Source organism: Sebastes umbrosus, chromosome 3, assembly GCF_015220745.1.
Source record: "Sebastes umbrosus isolate fSebUmb1 chromosome 3, fSebUmb1.pri, whole genome shotgun sequence".
NCBI classification, from domain to species: Eukaryota; Metazoa; Chordata; class Actinopteri; order Perciformes; family Sebastidae; genus Sebastes; species Sebastes umbrosus.
The window spans coordinates 22,175,516-22,197,996 of record NC_051271.1 but is presented as its reverse complement, the minus strand read 5'-3'; the positions used below and the strand labels follow the sequence as shown (position 1 = coordinate 22,197,996).

Genomic DNA, 22,481 nt, shown 5'->3' with positions numbered 1-22,481 from the left:
TTGAAGTGAAATATTAAATTTTTTTTATTGTAATGGAGTATTTCTTCCAACAATGGTCGTAGGCATTAATACTTTTGATTAGAGCCAGACCAATAAATCAGCCAGGCTGATATTAGCTTATTGTAGATATATGAGTACCTGTGTATGTCAGCCCTGGAAGTATTAATAAACTGCAGTACAGACATTTTTCAATAGTGAAATGTCCCACAAATGTCCCCAATTCTTTAAAACAAATGGATCCTTATCAAAAGGTTATCAAAGCCATTAAATTACTGCCAGATTTCTTACACTCTCAAACATAGATATCGCATCGGCCTTAAAAACCCACTATTGTCCGGCCTATATATCCTTTGGTTGTGTTTTGTTACCTTTGGTCATGCGACATGGTCATAGAGCGGATTCCTGCGTCACAGCCCGGGTAGGTGAACAGCTGTTTGAGGTCGTGGACCTGCCAGACAGATACTATACCTCCATCTCCACCTGTCAGCAGATACTGGCCATCTCGACTGAGATACATGGCCTGGAAAAGAGGGAAAGAGAACACGTTTATTATTAACGTTTTAATGAGCTTGAGATTCGTCTGTTGAGTCTTTGGTTTTGGGAAGTTCCAATCATTACAGATTTTACAGTAATGGGTCTGATTTGGTATATATATGTATATATATATATATATATATATATACTGTATATATATATATACAGTATATATATATATACATATATATACTGTATATATATATGACTTCATTGCCTGACTTGTTTGATCATCTGTCCTTCAATGCTCAAAAAAAACTGGTACCACATGCATAAATAGTCTCCGAATAGGACTGGTGATGTGGGACCAGTTTATCTCTTATGTCAGAGTAAAGCTCATACTGCGAGGTCATGTGATCCGACGAAAGATCCCAGGTCAGCACCGCCATCCTTTGGGGCTTTCTGTACACAGACCCTGACTGGCAACAAAGATGGCTCCCCACAGTGAGGCTCGGAGATTTACTCGTCTCATCTGCTTTTCCTGCAAACTGTAACAGCTGAACGGCTCCCTCGGGAATCAGACGTACACAAATCAAGTCTGGTGTTGGAGTCTATTACGGGCACAGTGCATACTGGAAGCTGAAACTGAAACAGTCAGGAGCATCAATCAGCAAGCAAGCGTAGCCGATGAAATGACGAGGCAGAATGTGAATTCTAAAAAGCAGCAAATGACACTAATTTAGAGCTTTTTCTCGTTTGTGGTTTTTAGGACACCGAATTCGGCCGTCTCTCAGCTGCAGTGATTCAGCAAGAGACACTTCAATCATCAGCAGCATGTGTGTTGAATCAAGCTTGCATTAAATGGAAAAATGAAACTTAAACTTCAGTTCTGAAGTCATTTTCAGGAACTTGACTTGGTAAGGAAAACGTAAATAACCCCTCAAGAGCGGTACACAGTGGATGGACGCAGCCTAAATTAGGCAAACGCTTTGTATAAAAAGCCTTTGTGGAATTTCCTACCACACTGAATTAAATGAGCTCTGTTTCTCATTCTCATCACGCACGCACACTTAAGATAGGCACAAGACTTGCATGTGAAGACGCTCACACAGACGGGGTACACAATGATGCACTCGCATGCCGTGCGCTGGCGGGACGCCTCGAGAATCAGTCCAGCCTAATTGCCACGTTAGATAATCATCCAAGATGGCTGGGAACGGAGCGTGACTGAGTGCGGCGCTGGTTTGATTTGTGTGGTGCGGGTCTGTTTTGTGTGTACAGTAATTGTCTTGTGTATCAACATTCAGAGTTAATCTGACAACAACGATAAAGATAATGCTCAATTCAGCCAATCATGATCAATGCGCTTAGACTGGAGTACAGTGCAAACGAGTACACGGGGAGAAATTGGGATCCATTATACCTGCCATAAAAATGGTTGTCTTTTATTGAAAAACTGTCAATTTAAAGCAGCATTGAGTCGTTTTTTGGCCACTTGGGGGCAGCAGAAGAAGATGAAATGACAACAATTACATATTATTTCCTTTATAGTTGTTATAGTGAACATGTTAACAAAGTAACCTACGGTATTCACATAACCAGCAGATATAACATTCATTGTGAGTCGTATTTGGGTCCGCCTGGTGAATGAAAGTCCAATACCAACTCTCCTTTTAGCTCTGCTTTGCTCTCAACCATAGACTGTATATAAGAAGTGGACGTAGTCAACGTGACATCACCTGTTGGTTTGTGGACTGCGGTTGTGAAGCTTCGAGTTTGGCATTTTGACCGTCGAGCTAAATACAACCGAATGCTGATTAAGACATTTTTAGGCGACCAACCTGTTACAATTAAATTTCATGAACTGAAAACACACTGTGACAGGGTTAAAGCTTCACGACGAAAACACGGACAACTCCCAGACTGAACAACTCTGTGTTAACGACCTGTCAATCACAAGGTAGCCACGCCCTAAAGCATCCCCTGCTTTATGGTCTATTTCACTCTAAATTGGACCATAATTTACTAAATGAACATCATGCTGTATTGAAGAAGACTTGAAACTAGCGATTGAGACCATAAACTCATGTTTACTGAGGTAATAAATCAAGTGAGAAGTAGGGTAATTTTCTCATTGACTTCTATACAATCTGACTTCTTTTTGCAACCAGAGGAGTCGCCCCCTGCTGGCTGTTAGAGAGAATGCAGGTTTAAGGCACATCCACATTGGCTTCACTTTTCAGACCCGGAGGTTTCCCATTGCTGTCAACCAACTCCTGGGGAAAACATCTGTCTCTTTAGCTGCTAAATGCTTCACAGTGTCAGATAGTTGCTAACTTTGTCTGCTGTTTGATGCTAGAAAAGTAGCAGTGGGTTTATCGAAGCTGTTTTTGCTGAAAAAAACTGCCTGATGCGGCTGAAAAACAAGGTCGATAAGCTTAGAGTGAAAAAAAACAGTCAAGTTGTGGGCTGTAAAACCAAAACAATGAGCCGAAAGGCACAAAACCGCTCTGAAGAGCTGAGGGGAACTGCGGAACCCATCAACCATCGACCCCTTTTACTTTAAATGCAGTCATTTAATCCTCTGTTAATATAAAAATATTCACGAGTGCACCTTTAAATTTGATAAATTAATTTAATAAGCAGTCAGAGCTTATTGTTTCTTAGCAATATTCTGCATCAACAGACGACATACTACACGATAATAATAATAAAAAGAGAAGAATATAAGAGCTGTTTACCAGTTACTGTGTTGTATTAATGTACCTGTGTATCTACTAATGGAGTCCATGACCTTACTGACGCCCAGCAGGAGGGAGGAGAGCTGGCAGACATGTCAGCCAGGCCAGGTAGGAGGCTGCAGACAGACATTATAAATCTCTCCGTTGCCACTGGGCGGCCAAACAAGATGGCCGATGGCTCTGCGGGAGCTAAGATGGCTACCTGGGCTCCGATGACTAAAAAATGACTCCAGCAGAAACACATGCACTTTTAATGCCCATATTTCCTACTTCTTTCGGGGGAACGGTGGGCGGATTTTGAGGCTGGGGAAGGTAAAAAGTTGAATTTATGGTGCTGTTAATCCCCCCCGTTACACGGACGACGGCAGTGAAGAAACTGCTGGAATGGTTACACTGCCTGAGTTATATTAGTACTTAAAAGACTGTAATCCATTCAGTATGGCTTCTGTCACTCGATTCTGCTATTAGACTAGGATGCCGACTGTTAGCCTGTCATCTAACCTCTGACTCCAGACCCTTATAAATTTACAGTGCAAACATTCCCTCTTTCTCAGCCTCACTCTCTCGGTCTAAGTGGATACTGCAGGCCAGGACAAACACTTATTTATCCTGGAGTCATACCGTGCTGCGGCTCGGAGGGCTGAGAAGATTGATTCTGGTATGTACATGAGAGCACTAAATACTGTTGGAGTCTCAGACCAGGGGGGTTGAGACTCTCACAGCCTCACTCCAAGATGTTAGGATTTTTCTAATGCCATCTGACATGGCTGGAATTTACAACAGCAGAGGAGAACTGACGAGGCCGGCCGTGGCCCGGACTGTTCCCAAGTCGCAGCTTCAGAAGGAATTCTGGGAAACTCTACAAGCATCTAAAACCATCATTAGTTTCCCTTAAATACACAATAAAGTGTTCTGCAACCTGCAAACTGAACACTTGTAACTTTCCCCGCGATGTTAATACGATCAATCAGCATTTGTCTGTGTGTGTGCTCGTTAATCACGTCTTCTACAAGTTATATTTGTGGCTCTGTGTAGGAGCGGGCCGGTTGGCAGGTTAGGAGCCTGTACACGAGAGGTTTCTTAATAGGAAACAGGCGTGCGGCTGTCTGTCAGAGCCAGCTTACATTTCCCAGGCCAAACCGGAAACAAAGGGTCGGGAAACCAAAGGCGGTAGCCGCTATCTTGTGTCACTCTAACCACGAGGGAGGAAATGTGGGAAATGGGGAATGTGTCGTCTTGCGCTGGAGGGTAGTTAATGGTGTTGGTGTCCAGAGGTGACCACTCCTCTGGAATGTTCTCTACCACTGCCCGCCAACGCAATCTGACCTGACAACAGGGCTGCGGATCAAAAGGACCATTTCCTCTGGTGTATGCGTGTGAAAGGGAATAAAAGAAGCCGCGGTTTGCCCCGAGGCGTGCAGACCCCTTACCTTTCTCAAATCTCAAGCCGTAAGAAAGCCTTTAATCAGTAAGAGGACTTTCTACACTGATGTGGTGCAGACATACATGTGCAAAAGTGCACTTTCACACGCATGCTCACGCAGATATCAAATTCCCTCACCTTGATGCTGTCTTCCACCTCCATGTGTCCGAGCAGTTTGCCGTTGACACTGAAGTGACAGAACTGTCCCTTGTCGTAGTAGATCATGCAGTGTCCTTCAGTGGAGGACTGGATGAGACGAGGCTGCAGGCAGCGCTCTGGGCCCTCCAGGGTCCGCAGCAGGTCCCCATTCATGGAATGGATCAGACAAGGACCCTCTGAACAAACATAAGACAAGATGGAAGTTAGAAAAGCAGGGTGATTCTTTCACTTTAGTTTGTGTCTTCTTGTTATTAAACCGCTTTTAACACGGCTACTTACTTAAGAAATCAATAATTTGACATCAGAACTGTGTCCATAGCAACGGTTTGTTATACATAGCAACAGTCTGCTATGAAGGAATAACATACCGTAGAAAGCCGTAATGGACCAATCAGAATCGAGTATTCAGCCAAGCTGTGTTATAAAAGCAGATATTTTTGGACATATTCATAAAGACAGAGACGATCTCACCTTTGCAGCCACTGATGACGAGACCCAGCTCCGCACACACACTTGCACACGTCACTTCACAGTCGTGGCCCGTTAAGATGGCCCGCGGCGTGGTGAACTCTGCTAGGATAACACACTAGGATTATTACAGAAAACAGCATCACAAAAACATGTATTACCACTTTTGGTCACGAGAGGGAGCGACATGCAACAGACTCTAATAGACTCATTCCTGAAAGCACCAGTCAATGCTGAGTAATAGAATAACTTTGGCATTAGAAGATGAAGGCGATCAATCCAGTAAACAAGAGTTACGAAAAAACAAATAACAACACAGACGAACAATAATGTATGAAATTAAAAGCAATGTCAAAAGGTTGTTAATCATTTCAGCTCATATTCTTCTATGTGGATGTATTCTGTATGTGCTGTAGCTTGTTTCACAGGCTTTGAGCCTGTTATCCTGCACACACACACTTCTCCCCTCATTCACTCTCTGTTTTTAGCACTTGTCACCCTCCGCCTCTCTCCCTATCTTTAAAACCTTCTCCCCCTGACTGCCTTCACTGGATCCAGATGTTTCTGCACTACAGAGAGAGAGAGAGAGAGAGAGATTGAGAGAGAGAGATAGAGAGACAGAGAGAGAGAGAGAGAGAGAGAGAGAGAGGGAGAGTCAGAGAGAGAGAGAGAGAGAGAGAGGAGGAGGGGGAATGAGAGTAAGTTTTGGTCCAAGTCATGAAGTTTGTGTGATTTTGTTTTGGTTTGAGCTGTCGGGCGAGCGACAAAACAAAATCGACTTTTACTTCTCCATCTGTCTTCTCTCTCTCTGTGGAGTTTGTTGAATAATTATATTTTAGATCTGCAACGATTCATCAATTAGCTGTCAACTATTAAATAAATCGATTAGTTGTCAACTATCAAATTAATCGCCAGCTACTTTGATAACTGATTGATAGGTTTGAGTAATGTTTCAAGAAAAAAAAAGTCTAAATTCTCTGATTCCAGCTTCTTAAAGGTAATGTTTGTAACTTCTTACACGTATAAATCGGGTCAGTGTCCCATGAGTTGATCTGGATGACAGGATGTAAATAAATGTAGCTGTGGTGAAAAACAGCAGAGCCGTGTGTGTGTGTGTGTGTTCATGTAGTGACCAGTAACAGTAGTGGGGCAGCATCCCTGAACTGGAGTGTGGAGTTCATTATGGTTTCATGTCTCTGGGAGGGGGTCTTGACTTTAGTGACCCCGTCTTCTTTGCTGTCACAGGTCAAGTTCAGCCCAAAACGAGTAACACAGGGCGGTGATGCTCAGGAGGATTCATGTTTAAATGCTTTGTTTTTCCAAAAATACTTGCGTCAACCCCAAACAGCTCCAGGCCAATGTAATTTAAGTAAAATAGTTTCCATTACAGTTCATTTCAGTAAATGCCAGTGATATACACAATGCTTTTTGAGTGGCTTTGAAAAAGAAGAGTAATTTCTTGCTGACTTGGCCAAACTGTTCAGAGTTTATTAGAGCAGTTTCTCTCTTTAATTCAATTATATGACATAAAACGCAATATAGGTTCACTAATAAGACAGATAGGCTTTCTCCCAAAAGCCACAGCTACTGTTAAACCTTAATTAGATTTAGCAGAAAGACTCTATACAGACCATACTGCTCTTGTAAAAAAGCAAACTAGAGGTCAAGCTAAACTGTAGTCACGCATAAAGACGAGGTCAGCAATGTTTCATGTCAATAAAACTATCCAATACATAAACACAGTAATTCTTATCACACAGATTATTAGATACTTAAATAAATAAATGTATTCTGATGGAAAAAAAACATTCTGTATGCATGTATGATAATTAAATGTAAAAAATAAATAAAAAACTATTAAAAAAAGAAGTTAAAATACTGAATTGGTTAGATTCTCAAAACTACAGAAAATGTATAATTTATAACAAATACAAACAACAACACATTTTTTTGTACTAATAACTGACCTCACATTTTTTAATGCACGTTGATTATTCTAACTCCCTACATCCAGCTCTTCTGTCCACTTTGCAAATGCGCACCAGACGGCTAAACTCTGGTCACACCAGGTCGGCAGCCTAAACATCTACATTTCATGTAGTTAACCGGCTAACATCCTCAATGTCACTAAAAGCCAAACTTATGACCTACAAGCCGCTGGATTAAAGCATGATGTTGGATCTTGCTCAGAGGAGATCAATAAAGCTGATATATTGGTGTATCAGTTAACCTTTTCAGCCTCTACCTGCCATTTGGTTTGAATTAGCGCCACATCTGATTACAATCTTATACCTGTATATGACTAAAGCTGGGACACTGAGGAGGGTATCAGCTATCTACACATGTGTGGACAAGGTGGGTGTGCGCGCGCACATATGTGTGTGTGTAGAGACTTGATCCAAAAGCCAGCTCCATTTTTGGATCCTGTTCAAAATTGGTAAAATAGCCAGATTTCTCACCATCTTCCTCTTTGTTTTTTTATTGGCAAAGAGTATCGTACAAATAATTTAGGTTTTTATAAGAATTTATGAGGATTTCAGATTTGATACTGGATCCAGATTCAATTAAATGTTATTAAACCACAAACCTATATGCGTATGTGGGCGTCTGTTTGCCCATATTGCAGCTATACCACCATATACGCTGCTACTTAGGCAACATTGCGTGGTCACTATCTCGACTTTATCACTTGTCTTGATATATATTCTGATTCCACTGTTATTTGTTGATTTTACTTATTTACTTATAAAGATCTATTCTATTCTATTTATAATAAATATGGATAAAGACAAATATATACATGTTGGTGTGTGAATATTATAATCTTATGCACCTGAGAATTATTTACACCAATCACAAGATAACTCATTTATAGTTATTCTCAAACATCGGTGCTGGTTTTACGGCTAAAGAATATTTTAATATTCAGTGGTCATTTAAAACAACAGAAATACAGTATAACTTATTACTACTATACTATTATTAAATAGAGGTCTCATTGAACTGGTTCCCCCACCTCCCCCCTCTGTGACCAGTAGATGGCGCTGGTGTCTGTGGAATCTCTCTGCTGCTGTTGACAACAATGTGCCTGCAGCAGGAACCAAGTGTGCATAGGTCAGTGTGTACATCAGCCATTCAGAGGCATTTGTGTCAAGCTTATGAAGTGTGTGGGACGTTCACAGGGCATTATGCATGAGAAGGAATGTGTGCGTATGCATGTGCTCTCGGACTTTAGCTTGAAAGTGTTTCGTTTTTTGGAAGAGGAATAAAGAAAAAGTGTGTTGTCTGTATGTATTGTGTGACTGTGTGTGTGTGTGTGTGTGTGTGTGACTGTGTGTGTGTGTGTGTGTGGCAGAGCTTCATGTCTGGGAGAGCCTCCTGCGGTCTGGGGCAATGGAGCATCACATTGTGGTGGTGAGGGGTTGGGAGGACGACTGCTTTGTCTGCTCCTTGAGCTACAGCGTGGTAACTGCACTGAGCCGACTGAGGTTATACTCTCACACACACGCACACACACACGCTTATGCGAATATGTAGAGCACATGCATTGGTATACAGAGCTGTATGTGCATACAGAACCCCTTTAGGCTTGTAATAATTCCATAGATCAATCAAAATACAGTTGATTCTTAAAAAATATGCAGTTACATTGTTATGACATACTGTACAGAAATCATGATTTGTGTTAATCTAAATCCTCGTGTAATCTTGCTACATGCATTGTTCTCCTATGAGGAAATGCAAATTCTTTGCTTTTTAGGATTATTACAATAAGGCACAATGTTGCTGAAATGTCAGCTAATAGAATAAAATCTATATCCTTTATTTAAAGTGACCCTACTTTTTGTCATGTTGTTCTACTTGTTATGTTCTCTGTTGAGTGAAATAAAGCGACTAAAAAGATAAAAACTATATAAAATGAGAGCAGAGAATGAAAATGTGGTTTATGTTCACCCATATTTTTCATCTCACAAAAGTATTTATCCTTTCTTTATAAAACATTTGGAAATCCCTGTGATTTAACTTGTGGGAATAACAAAATATTCTTCTTGATTCCAACATCCCACATCAGTGTGTATGAGGTAAGTGACAAACAATCATCGATGCTGTCTCCCAAATCAGAAACCAATGTGGCTTATTAACCAAATCACAATTTGTCATAAATTTCAGCCCATTTGTAATGGATCACTTAACAACATGTACGCCAATCTAAGCCGGCCAAATTAGCACCGAGCAGACTGAGGGCTGAGCAATGTGTGTGCGATGCTTTGATCATGGCTAATGCCATATGTTATGGTAACGTTGAGAGAGGCCCATGACATTTTTCACTTTTATCGACTGGCGTGACCCCGTGGCCCTCGGATGGTGGTGAACTTTCATGTGCTGGCCGACGACCCCCAACATCACATTTAACGTCTCTAAGTGGCCCTCACTTTCACTCACATTAAAGACAGATTCTCTCTCTCTCTCACACACACACACGCGCACACACACACACACACACGCACACACAATATCTGGTCTCACAGAAACTCACACACAATGTCAAACACATTATCGAAAAGCTGTTCCTGCTGCAAACAGCGCTGCGAAATCCAATCTGTATGCAGGAGGCCTGGCCTGGTCAGACGAAACTAGTTGTTACTTTACAGAGGGAGGCCGTAAATCACACAGTCACAACTGTCTCGGAGAGAGAGCACTCAGAGAATACCCGTGTGTGTGTGTATGTGTGTGTGCGCTCACATACTGGGGTGGTTTGCCTGTGTACTTACTGCCTGGACTCTCTCCAATGCTGTTGTGCTTCCCGTTCCAGTACCACAGCAGCAGGGTGGCATCTCTGGAGCCTGACAGAACGTAGCAGTCTCCTCCGATGTATGACTCGGAGCGAGCCAGACATGTCACCACGTCACGATGCCCAAACACTATCTGAGTCAGTTTGCCTGCAAAAGCACACAAATATATGCACAAGAATCAGTATTCATTCATCTGTAAACAAGAAATGAATGATGCACTTTTAAATAGAATTTAATATATGGTTGTAACCAAGGCTGTCAAAATTAACACGATAATAATCTGTTATTGCAAATTCCTTGTAACGCCATTAATTTATTTAACGCATTAACGCAACTTGCGATTTTTAGGTTGTAGTGAAGATACTGGTATCATATGAAACTAGAAAAACCTAATGAATCCATTGGTACCAAACATGTCATATTAGCTTGTCAGGAAAGAGGCTAAATAACACTCCAAAGTTACACTAAATTTTGGCGAGGAAAAACTGTCAAGGCCATTTTCAAAGGGGTCTCTTGACCTCTGACCTCAAGATATGTGAATGAAAATGGGTTCTATGGGTACCCACGAGTCTCCCCTTTACAGACATGCCCACTTTATGATTATCACATGCAGGTTGGGGCAAGTCATAGTCAAGTCAGCTCACTGACACACTGACAGCTGTTGTTGCCTCTTGGGCTTGAATTTACCATGCTATGATTTGAGCATATTTTTTATGCTCAATGCAGTACCTGTGAGGGTTTCTGGACAATATTTGTCATTGTTTTGTGTTGTTAATTGATTTCCAATAATAAATATATACATACATTTGCATAAAGCAGCATATTTGCCAGCTCCCATGTTGATAAGAGTATTAAATACTTGAAAAATCTCCATTTAAGGTACATTTTGAACAAATGTGCGATTAATTTGCAATTAATTACGATTAAATTCTTTAATCGGTTGACAGCCCTAACAAAAACTGAATTTATTGCTAGTTCTTTTGAGCTCCCCGCCAAGTGTTTGCTGATAATCTGTCTGCTTGGCTAGTAGTTCTACAAGATCCACACAAGATCAGACATCTACTAATTCCCAGACAAGAATAAATATTTGTTCCAACTCTGTGTGTGTGTGTGTGTGTGTCCATGTACATGCAGTGCGCTCCATGTGTATATATAAAGAGGCTAATTGCTGTCAGATTTCCAGACCACAGCTCCACTGTCTAGCTGTCTAATACTCATTACGCTCCTCATAGTGTGACCTCTGCAGTCAAACAGTGGATAGTTTGCAACACATGACATTTCTGCCCGGGTGTCAAAATCGCTGTCCGTTGGATAATTAAGCTGTATCTCACCGCAAAGACGAGGGCTGTTATGAAACTGGGCGGGTCACTGACTGAACTTCCAAAGAAGAACAGAGACATCAAAGATGTAAAATGTTTGACATCTTTATAAACACTGGAAATAAGTAATGATGGCTGCAGCAATAATGGCTACCATGCAGCTCATATTGAACATGCAGCTCACACACACACACACACACACACACACACACACACACACTTGCATGCACACAGACAGATTAAATTGGATGTGTGTGCATGCAGGCGTATGAGGCTATGCGTTTTGGTGCACGTGTACCAATCAAGTCTTGTAATTGTTAAAATCCCTCCGTTCTTTAACCTGGGGGCTTTAGGGACCTTGGCGGCAGCTGTTGAGCGTGTGCGATTAAACCGTGTTCACGTTCCAGTCGCACACCTCGGTGGCAGTCGCACAATAGAGCTATCTCTGAGCTCCCGTCCCTCCTTCCCTCCCTCCTCTATTGAAGACAGGGAGGCCCTGGCCTATAGAAATTGAATCGGAGTGTGTTGTATAGATGTGTGTAGGATTCTAAATGGGGTATCGGGAGAGGAGTTGAGGAGCGGGGTGCAGAGATGAAGCTTCAGACAGTTTCATTTAGGACCCCTGACCTGATGGCGTCTGTGTGTGAGTGTGTGAGCGTAAAAATGTCTGCATTGCATGTGTGTATATGTAGCAAGTCAGTGGTGTTCAGGCATATACAATGCCACTGTGAAAGACTGCACAGTATATTCAAGTTAGCTGAATATCACGATATTTATGCAATAGATTTTTACCATCATTTATAGTTACTGTACTAGAAGAAGTCTACTAAAAAAAAGAGTTTTGTTCTGCAATTGAAAGTATCTTAAAAGACAGCTGCTTTTTGAAGCCAGCTTGCTACCTCAAAACACAGCATTTTATATTTATTCATTTAACCTTGATTCAGTCCTCACCATCCAGTACCTGGTGCTCCTTTTAATGTAGCTTCTATTGTGTTTGTATTTAAATGTGTTTTAATGTGTCCTATCTAAATGTGACATGTTGTGTTTTAATGTACCATTTTTAATAGCAGATTTTGCACATACAAACCAAAGACAAAGATCTGCCTTTTGTACGCAAAAAGTAGACAATGATGTATTTTCTATTCTATTCTAAAGAAATGATGCAGTTCAACAGTTGCAACTGACTTTAGCGATATTAGGCTACAATTAACTATTGACAGCAAACGTGCCTTGAACTGGCAGAAATAAGAGGAGAAAAATAAAGAGAGTCCTACTGCAGCAAGTAATTGAGTAAATGTATACAAATTCCACTTGTACAGCTGTAATATAGCAGCACAGTAGAGTAAAGCAGAGCACACCATCTGGGGCATAACAAACGGCTGATACTGTATTGTTTACAGTATTGAGAATCTAAAGTCTACTAGCAGCTGCCAGAGGCTGCAATGTTCATTGCACTCCACAATACTAATAACAGTGTTGGACATTTTTTTTTCATTTTTCTTAGAGTCTTACTAGTAGTTGAGCTAAACCTGATAAGTTTGTCCTGAGGATGGTGCTAGAGGAGAGGCCATGGGGTTTAATAACATTAAGAGGTTTATGAATGTGTTCATCAAATTTTATGGCAGCATTTGCTTAGGAGACGTCTCATGTTCAGAGTTGACATTTTAGCTTGAGGGTAAAAAAGAGGAAAGCTCAGAAAGAGTTCATCCTCTGGGTAGTAGGAATGTGCTCAGTTAATTTCACAGCAATGTGCCCATTAGATTGTGATATTAGTGCAATCATTTACAAAAATACTCCCTGATGCGGTTCATGCCATTATCTGCCAAGCAGCGAATTTTTCTGGGTAAATATATTCTGTTCCAACCAAAAAAAGTGAAGCACATTTGCACTTTACGAGCAGAAAAAGTCAAATCTGTATTTAAACTACAAGTATTCAAGGATTGCATTTAGGATTTTGTCTACTGAGAGTGAGACATAAAAACACTGAAGCAAAGATCTCATGCCAAGAGTTTAGTGGCAGAGAAAATGTGCATGTTAAGACTCCAAATATGGTTTACCCAAATTATACGGTGATATACGGTTAACAAAATGGTTTCCCTATTTTGACAAAGCTAAATATGAAGTAACAAATCTACAGCATGTAAATCTCGCTCTAGGCTAATGCATGCATGGGACTAAATTGTTAGGATACGATGTGGTACATTATAAATACAGTGTTCCCAAAGAAACGGAGCAGCGTTTTGCGATCCTGATGACGTGAGGGCTGAGGGGGAGAAGTGCACCATGATTATACAGTACTGTACCCGTGTCAGTTGAGTAAACCCGGAAGCTCTTGTCCCAAAAGCCGCACAGAAGGATGAAGCGGTTGTCGGCTGTGATGATGAAACACTGCGAGCTGATCTGAATGCTTTGATCCAGCAGGTCTGAGATCTGACGGCGATGGCTGCCCACGTTACTGGCTGGAGAGGAATAAAAATATAATGAGCAAATAAAAAAGTTATACGTTGGAAATGTACAGATGTGCACAGAAATATTAAATCTATGGTCCTGTTTATATACATCAACTATTTTCATAGAGCACACACTCCAATGTACCGCCACTTAAGTTTCAGCGCACAGTGCAAAAGAAGATTTGTGAGAGAATACATAAAACATTCTGGATTTCACATTTTCCGTGAGAGTCGAAGAGTAATGAAAGAGCGAGAATGGCACACACTGCAAATTCATCTTTGGTTGTGTAATTTAGTCAATGGTTGGTTAGAAAGCTAATTTATTAACACTCTCTCTTCTGTAAGTGGTATCTTTTTTCTTTTCTAGAGAGATATGTCCACTGTGAAGTATTTTTTATTTGGTGGAGAACAGGTGTTGGAGAAGATCGTCGAGCACTGAAACTGAGAAAGTCCAGCATACCCGCTACAACCCATATTTCAACCCATTTTTAACATTTTCCCAAAGCCGCAGTCGGCTCAACACTCATCCTCAATTTACTGTGTTTAGCTCAGACGCCTCTTGGAATGCAAACAGTGTAAATATATTACTGACAAGCACAGAAATCCCCTCTACCTCCCCCGAAACACACACACGCACGCATTATTTATGCTTTAGTGTTAGAAATGACGACAAAATGTGGGAGAAAACAACAATGCCAACAAAAATATTAAAGATTTATAGGATCAAATTAGCCTGAAATGTGTGCTTTCAAAGACAGATAACACTCCCACTATAGAGCTCTCATAAAAACATGTAATACAAAATAAATACTGATACACAGACAAATAGTTCTTCTATTGTGTCTGTACAGAGGGGAGGCGAAGGAGAGACATACTGTATGTGCAGATAAAGATGAATATGTGAGATTAAACCCTGGTTATTTTTCAGTAGTCAAGTGTTTGGAGAAAAATGGTTTGGTGAGACTAAGAGTGACCACAACGTTCACAGAGAAAGTACAGCCCCCAGATGTGCGTGAGATTGCGAGAAGCTGCAGCGAAGCGACGGCGGTGAAGGCGGCGGGAGCAGATAGAAGTGGCTCGTCTCTCCCTGCTCCACCAGTGCATCCCATACATCACCGCGGCTCGGCACTCCTCTCCTGCTCATCAACAAGTCGTGAAGGATGAGAGGCGCCCATATTGTCCTGACAGCCGTCCGCCGTGCATTCTCAATCACACATTATTACCACATTCATATTCATTTCCATTGACACGCGTCCTTTCCCTCCGCTCAAATTAAACCAAAGAGGATGCAGAAAGGGAGGGAGGGGAGGGAGGAAGAGGGGGAGTTGATGATGAAATGCCGGCCTAGGCCACAGCTCATTGCATTCCAATTTGCATGCAAATGGTTTAGTGTGAGAGCAGGGCCTATATCATGAGGAGTGAACTGGGGCAGAGGCTGAGAAACAACTCTAATCTACTGTCCAGGGACGCGACGCCGCAGACTGCCATGAGTCACCAAGATGCCAGCAGGATTCATACACAAATCCACACAAAAAATAATTTCATGCATATATAAGCTCACACTAAAGAATACGCGTGTGTGTGGACTCTGTTACAGTCATAAATGACAGCATACCTATCAGAGGGTCAATTTCCACAGGAAGTTGGTACTGCTGGTCCTGCACCGTTGAGCTCTGATGACCTGACAGAGAAGAAGACAGATTGGATTAATATTGTAATCATGTGGCCTTGTGAAGTAGATGCTGCCGGCTTTCAGTTCATTATAACCACACTGAAAATTATAACCATAAAGTCACGGTGTCACCTGCCGGCCCAAGAGTTCTCCCGCAAATTAGACATCAATTATGTCAAAGAGCTACCAAGGCCACGGAGAAGAGGACTCTTTATGCGAACTACAAGCTACAAAATGCATTTCTTTGCTCAACCTAATCTCTATTAACAGATATCTGCATCAGAATCTGTAGACAACGGGACAAGATTTTAGAATTGGTTTCTATTTGTAGTCAGAGTAGTATTGAATAGTTATGTTTGAGCAGGCTTTGGTTGAATGCAGGTAAACAGTCCGTGTGGAGAGCAAAAGAGGCGGAATGTATTGGCTGAAATGCAATCTGGGAAACCACCAGCTGCCGTCTGACGATCATTTAGCTTTTTATTTGTTTTTTTCTTTTTTCTTTATCTGCATTTATTTGCACATATCGGTTTATAGAGATTAGCTATAGATGCCGTCTCTCAACTCCAACTTTATTCTCGCATCTCAAGTTGCTAATCGGACTGTAAACAATGATCGACACGCGGAAGAGGAAGTCTTGGTCCGGATATCCGTTATCCAGATATCCGTTATCCAGATATCCGCTGGCTACACCGGAACCCCTGAAATATTGTCCGTTGCCCCCAGAAGCTAAATCGTTGTCAGACTGATAGCTGATGGGTTCTGAGATTGTGCTCAACCAAGTCACTTTAGCTGTAAGCAGCTGCAATATTTTAGTAAAGTTATTCAAAATATGATACGAACAGACTTCTGTGTATTCAAGTGTAGCGAATTGTGAAATAGCTTTCTTTCAGCCTTTTGGCATGAATGCTGCTCACACAGTTTGATGTAGGAATGACTCATGATTATGTTCATTATTGATCAACAGCTTCATTTTTTTTGATTAAGCAAATAATTGTTCAGACTATAAAATGTCTGAAAACAGTAATAAAAAAGAAAAACAAAATAGCCACAATCACAATTTTCAGGAATCTAAGTTGACGTCTTCAAATTGCCTGTTTCATCTGACAAACAGTCCAGAACCCAAAGATATTGAATTTACAATGATATAAAGAAAAGATAAAAATCGTGTAATCGATGTGACTCCTCTGACTAGGAAAAAAATATTCTTATATGATATCTGACGATTATTTTTGTGACCAACTGATTCACTTTTTAGTCTATAAAATGTCAGAAAATAGCAAAAAATGCCCCTCGTTGCTCATTTTGTCAGATCATCAGTCCAATAATATTTAATTTATATTCATCTTACCAAAACTGTTGGTTCTCTAAAGTCAAAAAACAAATTGACTGCAACACTGTGTTGTTTCAAGCATGCTCATGAACAAATTCTTTATGTTTATTGCTGGCATGCATCCTGTTGAGAATAATTTACAATGTGCACATCTTTACATTTTTATCTTTTATCTGCTCTAACAGCCACACGAAGACTCCAATAAATCCACACAATTAATGAACTACCTGTGAACAGCACACATCTTGTTTATTACACCAGCTCACTAAACCAATTAGGTTAATCAGTCTGGCCTGTGGTGCGCATGGATGAGGTTGAATTCTACTGAAAACCGATCAGTCTTCATCCTCATAAATTCACAGTTATCAAATTTAATGTTTCTTCCAGGGGCTGGATGGACGTTGAGTAAATAAGGTTTTGTGAAGTGAGAGGCTGATGTATGGAGGTGGACGTGAGACCTAACGCTGGCTGCTGCATGTGTCACATTTGATACGGCTATCCAGGAGACACAGTCAACTGTCTCCCAAATCAACGTCCATCCCATTGAGAAGAGACGGGTCAATTCTTGACTCGGGTAAATTAGACACCAGAGTATGGAGGAGAGAGATGAACCGAGGAAAATTATTCTTTGTATTTTCCTGCCTAAGATACCCTTGAGGTTAATTTGATGCAGAATCACAGTGGAGTAAAAGCTTTTGGAATGAGTTCATGTAAATATAGGATTGCATGGACACAAATCTCTCACCTGTCAAGCCGTGCCACTTGTTGACAGAAAAGATGCGGTTGGCGGTGACGGTGATGATGGCAGGCGACGTCAGACCTGGCTGGGTGTTGGCCGCTACGTGGGACACAGGAGAGTTGGACGGGAACTTCAGCACCATGATAACATCCTGCTGCATCTGCTCCGTAAACATCATCGGAGTCTGCAGGAGAAGATACTGTTCAGGCCCACCAGGACGGACAACGGGATGCAGGGAAGTGAAGGAGAAAAGAGCCGAGATACGGAGCGGCAGACAAAGAGCGAAACAGAAAGACGAGAGAAGCGGTCGCAGTCGGTGTTAGCGAGGAAAAAACAAGAGGGAGAGGGAGGAAAAAAGAAGGACAGAGAGAAAGTTAGGAAGCTCGAGCAGGATAGCAGCAAGCAGCAATTCAGTAGTACAGGTTAGAAAAAGAGTTAGAGATCACTTTTGAAACAGTGATGCAGGGAAATTAGGAATGGAAAGAATCTCCAAGAGGTTTTTCAACTGAAATATTAATAAATGAAAAGTGTTACAAAAGACGAGGCATTCGGTTAAAATCCCCTTTCACTCAGAAATGTGTGATCACAGAATGATGTGTGTGCAGAGCTTTACACTAGAAGCCTGTTTTCACATTTATTTGCTAAAGAGGAAAGTTTCTCTATGCTCACCTTAAATCTGAGTTCAAAGGGGACATATCATGCTCATTTTCATGATCATACTTGTATTTTAGGTTTCTTCTAGAACATGTTTACATACTTTAATGTTAAAAAAAACATTATTTTTCTCATACTGTCTGTCTGAATATACCTGTATTCACCCTGTGTCTGAAATACTCCATTTTAGCGCCTGTCTCTTTAAGCCCCCCACCTGAAAAAGCCCAGTCTGCTCTGATTGGCTTGCGAGAAAATATGGTGCACCTTTGCAAAGGCAGTTCTCAAGCTGTGGGCGATATATTCTAATGAGCCTGCATGTGACATAGGAAAGGGAGCCCAATCTGAATGGCTTTTTAAATCACATGTTTTCTGATCTGAGCAGTCCACAAAAAAACTGACTGAGTTGTTTTATTTCACAGTTTATGGGTTGGTAAATGTATGTGCATAAGCACTGAAAAAGTGAGTTTTTTATGATATGTCCCCTATAAGCACGACTTTGTGACATCACAACTAGTGTGGGACATATTGTGTCCAGCAGTTAAAACTTTTGAAATCAAAAACATTTGCATATTTATAGATGACATTTTTTTTCGATGAGGAAGAAGGAGTACATGTGATTTTAATCATTTTTACAAGGTAATTTAACTTTGTGGATAAACCATACCAGACACAAATTGTTATTTGTTATCTGTGTCACTCAGTGCAGTAAACAGTTTGGAACTAAAACTTGCTTCACATATATATTCATTGTATATGTATCTATATCTATATATCTACATATCTATATCCATATATATCTATATATCTACATATCTGTATATGTATATATACACAGCATGAGAAATATTTTACATTTCTTGAAATCCATGTTATTCTTCTGAGTAGAACTGCAACTAACCATTATACACTATATATTATCAATTCATCTCATGATTATCTTTACAATTCATTTATTGTATATTGTATAACATTGCGCCCCAGGTGATGTCTTCAAAATTGACTGTTTTGTCTAACCCACAGCCCACTAGAAATATTTAATTAAAAAAAATATAAAACAGAAAAATAGGAGCAGATTCTTATAAATCAATTATCAAACTTTTTGTTGATCAATTTTATATCAACTGACTAATATAAAAATCTAAAATATCTAGAATAAATCTAAATCTAAAATAATAAGTTTTACTGATGTTCACATCAAGTATAAAATACAGATGAATTCAAGTTGCATTAGATTAAACGTGTTACTTACACATATACAGAGTAGGAGAAACCAACTACAATGCAGTCATAACAAAAAGTCCTTTCATTGACCTCTCAGACTGGTTGGACGGGACCTCATATAGAACCATTTACAAAGTGTTTGTACTAAGCAGCTCTAACACGGAGCCATTTTCCTCCTTGCGTGCAAAGAAGAGGAACATCAGTGTTAACATCGGGAACAGACCTGAGTAAATCCGGCGCGTCTGACAGCTAACCAGACGCACTGACAGTATCATTACCACCAGCACGGGCACATGCCGACACTCTGACAACACACTCACATGAGAGAGGATGGAGAGAAAGTAGAGAGCGAGAACAAGTAAAAGCAAAGAGAGCAGGCCGTTCTGAAGGAATATAGGGAGGAACGGGGAGGGTTAGAAATGTGTTTGAATAATGGCGTCTGATATATTATGTTTGAAAAACTACATGTGGTGGAGTAAAAATAAAAACATTTCACAGGAATTTGGGCAAGAGTGAGGCGTGTTCAAAGCCAGAGCCTGAGTTTGTGTCTGTGAGTGCATGTGTGCGCTGGGTGGTGGTCTACAGCCAGCTGTCAGCGCCACAGGGACACCACACTAATAGGGACTCATGGGGCCGTGGGCCATCACAGGCAGGCACACTGACTGCACTCCCTGGCCCTTAAAAAGCCGTCACTTCACTGCTGCTGTTCATTGCTCTCCGTCGCTGATCTCCTGTGCTTCCAGCTCAGGTAGAAAACCTGGCTCAGACCCAGGTTTCCAGCGCAGAGCTGTACCTTTTCCCCCCGCATACCTCTTACTAAACACACATGCACACAAATGCTTGTGATCTTTCCCTTTCACACACACCTCTCTAATGATGAGAGAGGAGATGCTTTCAAACCCAGGACTTTATTTTCCCACAGTTGCACATGGATAAAGAGAAAGGAGGAAAATGGAGGATGAAAAGAGCGAGTGAGGAACTAAAAAGAAGAGTTATATGAAGCAAAGCAGGGCGCTTACAGAACATCAGGGCACACCACAAGTCAGAGACGGCATTAAACGGGCAGCACAATGGTTGATACTGTAAGCTCAGTTGGCTACTGACCCATACATTATATCATAGTATTTTTTAGACTGAAGGATTACAGGTATAGTGGCTTGTGTGTGTCTGTTTGCATGTACTGTATGTGCATCACTCACCACTTGCATGGCTGAGCTTCGGGGTGGGTGTGGCTCGATGAGCAACTGGCAGGGGGTCTGTCCAAAACTCCTAATTTGAGACTCCACAGCCTGGGGGGGAGAGACAGAAGAAGAAAACAGAAAAGGGAGTTATTATTGCATTGTTGTGCATCAGAATTTAAAAGGCAAATACAAGTTATATAATGCAACAATAAGGCCTTCTTAAAGAGGTGTAAAAAGATCATATCACATATCATATTATGAAAACAAATTATTATAAATCTGTTTTTATTAGGACTGTCCTCGACCAAATAAATTGTTAGTCGACTAACGCTCATTTGGTTTTCTCAACTACTCGATTAGTTAATTTAATCGACAGATCTGTAAAACTGAGTTTCTCCACAAAGAATCACACAAAAGCACCACTTTATGTGCTCATAACTTTCTTAGAAATAAGTCATTCAGCATGAAAAAAGACTAATCGACTAAATAAATCTTAGTTGACTAAGACCAAAATGACGGGGGCAGCCCTAGTATTATTTATAATTCTATATTTCAAAATTGATAGCTATTGGGACATAGTAAATTTGAGAATCCATTTACAGTAATAGATCAAATAACCACATGGTGATGTGTGTTTTTGGCTAATAAGGAAAAGTAAATGCCTGAAAAACCAGCTACATCACATTGACGTAAAAACGACAGAGAATAAAGGGATAGATACCTCAAATAAAAATCGGGTTGCACAATTTCTACTGTCTCACACTTCATATATAGTCACATCACCCTACCCCATATCATATCATATATGTTTAGTAATCAACAATCTGAGTTAACTGTGTCTCAACAAAAATAAATCAAAGTGCTGCATAGAAAATGCAGCATAATGGGGAAAATGCTTCCACTTATGTTCATGCACACATGTCACACATATAAACAGACTTTCTCACTGTCTGACAGACACATTTACACACACAGTCACAGACCAATTTATCGTCCACAACCACACACAGAATCAGAGGAGGGCCGGGACAGGCGGGCTTGTAGGCTGGTTAGGTGGTGTTAATGAAGAGGTATAGGACCATAAATGTCAGAGCCGACGCCGGCCGAGCAGCTTCTGGACATCATCACACAGCTCACTGTCAGGCCAACTAGCACGGGATGGAACAGCAGAGTATAGACGCACAGGCCGACACCAACTTATACCAATACTCTATCATACTATACTAACTAATAATTTCATTATCACTTAATCTGTTAATTAGTTTTTCAATTGGTTTATATGTTTATAAAACTGTGAAAAATAACCATCACATTTTCACAGACCAAAATCCTTGTTAAGTCTGACCAACAGTCCAAAACCAAATGGGATTACTATGACATAAATAAAACTCATAAAATGAAAATGAAAAAAAAAACTATATTATTAAAAATTCACACAATAAAATTGATGCATGAGCAAAACAAAATGAAAAAAACCCAAACATCTGAAACATATAAAACACAGAAAACAAAAGAATTCAAGATAAGTGTCCGTGGGAATTTGTATAACAACATTACCATACAGTCCGATAGATGGTTTATAAAAAGGGACAGGCAGAGAGAAAACGGCCAACACAAAATTATGACAGACCCGTCAGTATGTTGGTGTGCACTCTGACTGGCTGTGTGGGAGTGACAGCTTGTGTATGTGCGTGTGTTCGTGTGTGTGTGTGTGTGTGTGTGTGTGTGTGCGTAGGCTGAGACGTTTGAGCCTGACTTGGCGAGGCCTGTGAGAATGAGCTCATGGTTGAGGCCTGCATATGGTATTTCCATGAGAAAAAGTTTGGGAAGTTAGTCTTCTCAAAGCCATTGTCTGAA

The 22,481-nt window shown here is 40.7% G+C and overlaps 1 protein-coding gene across 15 annotated transcripts in view; it reads right to left on the bottom strand.

The window, feature by feature from the left end:
- lrba (LPS responsive beige-like anchor protein) overlaps positions 1-22,481 on the bottom strand; it is a 239,889-nt gene that overhangs the window by 2,554 nt on the left and 214,854 nt on the right. For 7 of the 15 annotated variants that reach the window (XM_037765352.1, XM_037765349.1, XM_037765355.1 and 4 more), the window contains 8 exons: positions 20,643-20,732; positions 17,575-17,767; positions 15,443-15,508; positions 13,681-13,836; positions 10,038-10,205; positions 5,269-5,370; positions 4,777-4,973; positions 369-520 (listed from right to left, as the gene is read on the bottom strand). In XM_037765352.1, the coding sequence (XP_037621280.1) occupies positions 369-520; positions 4,777-4,973; positions 5,269-5,370; positions 10,038-10,205; positions 13,681-13,836; positions 15,443-15,508; positions 17,575-17,767; positions 20,643-20,732 (1,124 nt within the window). The remainder of the gene's footprint in view (positions 1-368; positions 521-4,776; positions 4,974-5,268; positions 5,371-10,037; positions 10,206-13,680; positions 13,837-15,442; positions 15,509-17,574; positions 17,768-20,642; positions 20,733-22,481) is intronic. The other 8 variants (XM_037765353.1, XM_037765358.1, XM_037765360.1 and 5 more) reach the window with 3 other exon arrangements.